This window comes from Tupaia chinensis, unplaced genomic scaffold (assembly GCF_000334495.1).
Source record: "Tupaia chinensis unplaced genomic scaffold, TupChi_1.0 Scaffold000421_1, whole genome shotgun sequence".
Classification (NCBI taxonomy): domain Eukaryota; kingdom Metazoa; phylum Chordata; class Mammalia; order Scandentia; family Tupaiidae; genus Tupaia; species Tupaia belangeri.
This window is the reverse complement of record NW_006159926.1, coordinates 1,634,932-1,642,793: the sequence shown is the minus strand read 5'-3', so window position 1 is coordinate 1,642,793 and position 7,862 is coordinate 1,634,932. Positions and strand designations below refer to the sequence as shown.

General features: G+C 38.3%; 1 protein-coding gene across 5 annotated transcripts in view; it reads left to right on the top strand.

Annotated features, from left to right (window-relative positions):
- Window positions 1–7,862, top strand: part of ASPH (aspartate beta-hydroxylase) — a gene marked incomplete at its 5' end in the record, with an annotated part of 229,308 nt that overhangs the window by 8,540 nt on the left and 212,906 nt on the right. The window contains 1 exon segment of one of the 5 annotated variants that reach the window (XM_027774300.1): window positions 1,523–2,557. Coding sequence (XP_027630101.1) covers window positions 1,523–1,767 — 245 coding nt within the window. 5 annotated transcript variants of the gene reach the window in all.

The following is a 7,862-nucleotide window of genomic DNA, read 5'->3' as shown; positions in this document are numbered from 1 at the left end:
CTCAGAAGTAACAGGTTCAGATGGGAATTTAGAAACCAGTTCATAGCAATTGTCAAGTAGTACAATCAGTGAAAAAACTGTTCTGAGCTTACCAAACAATAGTTTAAATGCCGAACTGCAATGTGTATCTCCTCTTCTTCCAAACACATGAAGAATGGCAAGATATAGTTCTTCTGTTGACTGAAGTGAAGAAAATTCTCTGTAACCTTTGAACTTAAATGGTCTTACTAGTTAGTACTTTTTACATACCTGTCTTGATTGTGGATAGCTTTACTCCATGTAGAAATTGTGTTGCCAAAGCCTTAAATGACTGCATTAGGTGGTTGTAATCAGAAGAGCTCTGTGATTGTGGATATTCACATTTCTTTCAGCCAGGACCTATCCCCCATTTTTTCTCTTCTAGACTATGGGTTATTGCTGCATTTTACTCTTGCGGTATTGATAAGTTTGATGCCTACTGAAGCCAGAAGACCTTTCCTATCCACAGCCAGTTCTTCACATGAAAAATAAATAAATAAAAATAATATAGACTCTGATTTCATTCCATAATGGGAGCCTATTTTGGAATCAGTACTTTAAAATGACAGAAGTCAGGGGTCTTTGGAGTCAAAGCTCTTTTCATGTGTTGATGGAGTGAAGAGTTTGGAATGTTCTTGTTCCAAATCCTGGCTAAGGCCTTGATCAAGCTTCATATTGGTAGATGAGGCAAATGATTATTAATAGCTAACTCTTAATATTGGCCAGAATTAAAAGACCATGAGTCAATTCTGGAGTTTTATAGAGCTACCATATTTAATACTGTTAAAATGTAAGTGTTAAAATGATCCACGTTGCATAAGTTGAGTGCATTTATTGGGTTGTTGGAAAAGTCATGGCATATTTTTCTATGTTTTTCTCTGCAAAAATGTGTCATGACTTTTCCAACAATCCAACATTTCTGGCTATGGATGACATAAACAGTGGTAATGTTAGTCATTAACTCCAGAGTTTCCTAAGCTAACTCCATGTCTTAAGAGGAAAAAACATGAGGGAGTTAGCCTTTCTGTTTTCAATAAGTATGTGTTATGATGTAACTTAATACATAGTAAATAAATATGTTTTTATAATCAACTCTCGATAATATCTGGTTGGTAAGTGAATAAATCTGGAGGTTGCAAAAAGTGTGCATCTTTTCCCCCACTCTTGCTTTCTCCATTCTTCCCGTTACTGACTGTTGATTTCAGCTAAGCAATTGTGTCCGTTTTTCAGCCTTAAACTCTCGAATGGGAAAAAAGGCAGACCCACTCAGGGCTTGGAGGAAGGGTGCAGACTGGGGGCAGTGGGGCTTTCTGTTGGTACATATGATTGAGAGTTGATTGTAAGGTGTGCATCTTGATCGATTTCCTTATTTTCCAAAATCCCTTTTCTGTAAACCTCTGTGACCGCGATGCACATCCTTTTGAGATCGCCCTTCCTCAACTTCTTTTTTCCGCCTAACTGCTCTCCTTATTTTCTCTTTCTCTCTTCCTTTATTCTTATGTAGGCCTGACCAAAGATGGCAGTAATGAAAATATTGATTCTCTTGAGGAAGTCCTTAATATTTTAGCAGAGGAAAGTTCAGATTGGTTTTATGGTTTCCTCTCCTTTCTCTATGATATAATGACTCCCTTTGAAATGCTAGAAGAAGAAGAAGAAGAAAGCGAAACTGCAGATGGTGTTGATGGTACGTCACAGAATGAAGGGGTTCAGGGAGAGACATGTGTCATTTTGGATTTACATAATCAATAACTTTGATTCAGGGACTGAAGTCATTGGCTTCTGGAAACCCGGAGCAGTCTCCTTTCCCGTTTCTTTCCTTTGCTTATGCAGGGCTTAAAGTGCAGTGGGGCCTTGTGATCTTGCCCAGTTCAGCTACTAGCTAGTCCCTCGCTTGGCTCCTGTGACTTCTAGTGAAGAAAGTGCCATTTCTCCTTAGCGTCTCCCGCAAAGTACACTGTACATGGTATTCTTGGTGGTATAATTGGTTTCTGTATTGCTTTGTTTCAACTTATGTATTCACTGAACTAAATTTGGAAACGTAACAGTAGCAACTTGTGTTGTGGTTAACCCTTGATGTTTGTCTTTCTAACACATTATTAATTAAAGTGATTCTAATGGAACTTGAGTATAAAAATATTTCTGGCATGATTCATAAGTTATAAGCTTCTCTGTTGATCTTTTAACATGACTGATGTAAAAAACGATTCTTTTAAAAGCTCATATTTTCATTGTATCTGTTTAGGTTAATAGACTTGTCACTCATGAATTTCAATGTAAAATTCTGTATTAATGGTGCTTTGAAAGCTATTTAAAAAATAATTCCGTGTTTTTGCCTTAGGATAGTTAAATTATTGTATTCAGATAGTAGTATGTCTGAATATTTATGTCTATGAAAGCAAAATTTATTTTTAATTTTATTTCCAAACATACATCCAGGGAAAGTAATTTGTATTTTTTTTAAGTAGGCATATTACACAAGAGGGAAAATGTGAATATGTATCTTAAATAATGCTGTACATATTAAAATTATTCATCCTAAATAAGTCTTTTTTCATTTTTGTCCTTCATTAGCTTATTAATTAGCTATCCAATTTGGCTTAGATATAATGGGATTATTATAGTTACAGATTAAATCTATTGAACTAGTTATTCTTTACAGGCTAATAAATTTTCCCATTAGAAAACCTTGAAAACATCTTCCAATCAGTCCCTTTAAAATAGTTTGTTTCAGTAATAACAAAAGCAGTTGTATTAGCTATATATAAAATACATTTCTAAAAATGAAAATGCACCCATTTTTCCCCACAAGCAGAGCTCTTATAACTCAGAAGGGAAAAGACCTAAGACCCTTTGGTTTGTTGTTATTTGAATGAGTACTATTTCAAGTTTTTTTATTCTTTTGAGCTTCTCAAAAATTTTGTTTAGCTTTGGTTCTTCATAGAGTTTACAAGGTGAAAATGTTTGCATTTTGGTTGTTCATTTTACTTAATTTGAACTTTACAACTATTCATTCCTTGTTTTTCTATATTTAATCCAGTTTCTTTTGTCCAGTGGATTATTTATCCATTTATTCTGAAACAAAATATACAACAAATTCGGTTGCTTTGTTAGAAATGGCTCTTCTAGGCCATCAAAATGGTATCTTGAAAGCAGGAGTCTCAAGTCAGAGCACAAGAGAGTCATCTCCTCTGCATATCATTTAGGTGTGTCAGGGAAGACTCCCAATTTGCTAGTCTTACTAAGAGCCATTCTTCAGCTTCTTTTGGTTATAGACATGCAGATTGTACAGTGGCCAGCCAGTGGCCTGCTGGTAAAGAGAGCTGGATCCCATATGGCCAGCCATACAGTTTGAGTCCAGACCCGGAGGCTTGAAAAACATGCTGGATGCATGTGCATGCATGACCCAAATCCCCAAAGTTGTGAGAGATTTCGGAGATGGGATTGCGGTGTGAGCGTACTCCCCAAAAGGGTATTTTCTCCCTCTCCTTCTCTTTCTCCTTCTGGTCTGGTGAGCACACAAGCCCTCTGGCCAAAAGGAAAAAAAAAAATAAAGACATTAGTTTGTTTTTCCTTAATTATTTAGAAGAATTGGTTTCATTCTGGTAGTATTCCTCATAGGCAACAGCATCTAATTTTGAAGTATTTAAGCACTTCAGCTAAGCAATTACTTACTAGAATGTTTTACAACAAATAAATAGTATTTATTAAAATGTTTGTTCTCAAAATTTATTCTTTTTGGTCCATATTTATTGTGTTTTCCACTTTGAAGTTAAGTACTATGACATTGCAAAGTTCAGTCTGTTTGAATTTAAAAACCATTTCATTTCTCAATGGAATTTACTTAGCCAAATGTCTGGCATATACTTTTAAAAGCAATTTTATTTGTTAATGTGTCACTACTAACACTAGGATGTTGGGTCTGTTTATAATAAATAATTAATTAAATGTATGTGTTAAAAATGTTCGGAATCATTAATTTCTCATCAGGCTTGGTTTTCCTGTAATGGTACTAATGCACATTTTATGTACAGAAATTAATTATGCTTCATTTCGTAAGTGAAAAACAAGGATGTGAGATAGTAATTTGCCAGTTGTTCTGTGCCACCTCTGATCAGCTCCTTTCGAAAAGCCTATGAAGGTAAAAGCAGACAGCTGGTATGAACCCCTGACTTCTGTGACCTCCTTCAACCTGTGCCTAAGGTCTTGTGTGTGAGAGAGAAAATAAAATTGTTTGCAAAACTGTGGTGTAAGGTATCTTGAAACAGATCACAATGGTTTTAAGTTTTATTTATGATATATGCTATTCTTCGTTTTCTAAGAATTTATTTTGTATCTTTCTGTATCTTAATATAAATAATTTTCTAGCTCTTTGCTTTCAAATCTAAGCCCTTAAGGCAAAATTGTATTCAGAACATTTGAATATTTATTTCTAGTGTTGGAATTTCTGGTCATACCGTATTTACTCTGCTTTTTCAGTTTGGAACAGCCAGAGGAACTGTGGGGTATGCAGCATGTTGAGTTGTGTGGTCTCCTCGGTTCTTCAGTGAGCAGCCATTTGTCCACTGAAAAGACTTGGAGTTCTCTAGATTTGGGTTCCGAACAAAGCAGGGTTGCTCTTGGGCTTCCTCTCTGCACTCTAGCTTCTTTCTGCCCTGGTCCTCCTTGGGACATGAGTGAGGGGTGAGAGTCAGATGGGAACGTACTCACCAGGTGCCACCCTGGCCACGTTCCTGCAGTCTGGCTGTCAGCCGGCCCCTGGGGTCCTGCAGATGATTCTTGTGGGTTCACGGCCACCTGTGGCGGGGGTCCTTCTTTTCCCTCTTGTGTTTGAGTCTTTATTCTAGAAATTACCTCCTTGTCTTACGGAGCTGTATTCAGACGTGTAAGAAAGCCTTCTTTCTGTTTGGATGCTGTTTGTTTTTATTTACCAGCTAGCTGACAGAGCATCGTGTGTCCTTGCCCATCCCAATGGTTCAACTCTGGAGAATTACCCAAAATAGACATTGCATAGACAGTTATTCTCAATTTGGTCACTTGGCATTTACCCTGTGCTGGGAATTGATATCCAGTGACCCTTCCTAAATAAGACTCTGGGTTTGCTAACTTAATTCTGTAAAATGTATAAGAAATTCTCTGTGATGGGGGCTGTAGAATATTCTTTGATCAAAAAACATGTCTGGAGCACTTAAAAGAGCCTCAGTGATGCAGACTTCATTTTCACACACTGGTTGATGGAGCAAGCACTGGAGCTCTCCGCCCTCGTTTATTGAAAAAACATGTGATACATGGGAGTGGGTAGTAGTAGCCTGTGGGCTCTGGAGCTTCCAGGGATTAGGGTTTATTGGCATCCCTCTTCAAAGCTGAGCCCGCTGTGCCATACTTACTGCATATTTACTGGCATTGCTCCCGAGTGAGAGCTTCATAAGTTCACCATTGCATCGTAAAACACCGAGGTGTGTTTATTTAGTTTTTGAAAACCAACTGAAATAAGTGAAAAAAATTATTGGACTTTTTTTTTTTTTTTTTTAAGAGAAATGACATTTTGAAGTATTTACGGTAAACTGGCCTATACTCCCAAAGTTCTCTAGGAGTAATCTTTCCGCTCGTTTCATCTGTGTTTGAATTTGCATTTTATCTTCATTCAAACTCTTAATCTCTGGATAGAGTAGGTGGTTGGGAAATCCATGATGCATTTTTCTATGCAAAAATGCATCATGACTTTCTTAATGACCCAGTAATTTCCCTCCATATTTTCGGTCTTTCAGTTCTCTCATATTCTAATTCTGCCTTCCTTACTTACTGTAAAGGACTGGTGGGTTTATACTTTCTGTAGTATTATTTGCTCATCATCTGTTTAAGAAGGGAATTAGCACAGAGTCCCAATGTGCTTTTCTCCTGGACTAGATGTGTGTTTTGGAGCAATAGCCTACCTGAGCCGTCAACCATTGCTTAAGCATGTGGAGTCTCTTTGCTGTGTATAGTCAGTGTTGAATTGATTATGATGTTTTAGTGTGGGAAGGAAGAAGACGAGAAACTGAGGCTCAGAGTGAGTCACAGGGCTCTCCAGGGGCCATCAGAGTGACAGGAAAAACCTGAGGTAAGGTAATACCCAACCTCCCAATTCTGAAAGACTAAGTCTGCAGTAGCGGCCTGAGTGTCTCTAAAGGAGCCAGCCTTCCAGACTCATGTTTATGGTGTGGGTGGAAGTAGAGGTCTGTTTGCTCAGTGATTGAAACATTTTAATTTCAAACACGGGCCAGCAGGTAGCATGGTGGTTAAGGCACTGGACTGTCACATGGCTGACCGTGATTCAAGCCCTGGACTTGGCAGCTTGAAGTCACACTGGGCATGTGTGTGCCCAAAACCCCAAGAGGAGAATGGATGAGAAGGGATTACGGCATGGTCATTCCCTCCTTGTGATTTGTCACTTTCCCTCTCTCTCTCTTGCTCTCTCTCTGGCAAGTGTATGTGCCCTATGGCAAAAACCTAAAAAAACAAACAAAAAAAAAACAAAAAAAAAACCTGCCTACCAAACACCAAACATTTTATTTTGAAATTATATGTGAAATAATGGCTCCTAGGCAGTTATCAAAATAGCATAAGTTACATCAAGACAACTCCCTTGGGTTCTAAGGGACGAAGGGACAAACCTGTATTTTCCAAGCTTCCGTGTAAGAATTCCCCAGTAGTCAGCATGGCTGCTAACAATAGTCACCCCCAAAAACCATCAGCATAAACATTCACAGGAAAGGAAAGCAAACAACTTGTCCATGCTTTTTTCCATTGCCTTTGACTTTAGCCACTTCCTAATGCTTGGTTGGAATGCATTTTATTAATAAAAATGTTTATCCAAATGGATTACAAAATACCAAGGTACTTCCCAGTCAGCTCTAATTGATTGAATTTTCTCTCTGCTATTTGCAAACAACTTTTTCTTTTTTGGCATGTCTTGTTTTGAACTGCTGTTATAGCTTTTTGTTTATGTGCCTGAGGGAGAGGGAGAAAGCATCCCCCACAGTGGGGCATGGTCATGCTACAGTCCCTTCTCCGTTTCCCCATCCTGTTCAGATTTGGGGCAGTCACATACATGGAGCGGTGTGTCATGCACATGCACCTGGTGTATATTTCAAGCCACTGGGGCCTGAATTCAAGCCACGGAATCATCTGTGTGAGATCTGACTCCCTTAACCACTGGGCCAAGGTTCTGGCCTCACTTTTTCTTTCCCTTGTTTGCCAGAATTGTTCCTTTTTCTTTTTTCCTGGACTTTCACTATATTAGAAAAAAAGAGGAGGAAAAATGTAAAAATGTGAGGCATGCTTGTTGATTTTTGACATAGCCACATCAATTGTAGTTACAAATGAGAAGAATTTAATGCTGTCAGGAATCAGGAAAAAGAGAAAAGCAGGTTGTACACACGTCCCTGGGGTTTTCCTTACTGTAGGCTGCTGTAGTCCCAGACTTGTATTGTTTTCCCTCTGCATCTTGTTACCTGAATTACCCCTGAACCCTGACCTCTTTCTTCACCACAGTGTTTCGAATTGTTGTTAGGAAAAAACCTATTGCAATTTTTCCTGAATCAAATCTCTGCTCCTCGAGAATTATTCGTGGCGTTTCCAACCTTTTCCATTCTCTTCCATCTCCCAGGGTCATTTTATTCCTCTGCAGAGGCAATTTTACTTTCTGCTCTCCTGAGACACTTAAGTCTGACTTGGGGTCGATTAGTCATCTTCTCTCTTCAATTTACATTTCTTTCTGCATCTCAGAAGTTCTTCAAGCTATTGTTTCTCTTTTATTCTTTTTTTTTTTTTTTTTGGTCCCCCTTTGACGGGGTCTCCAAAGCTCC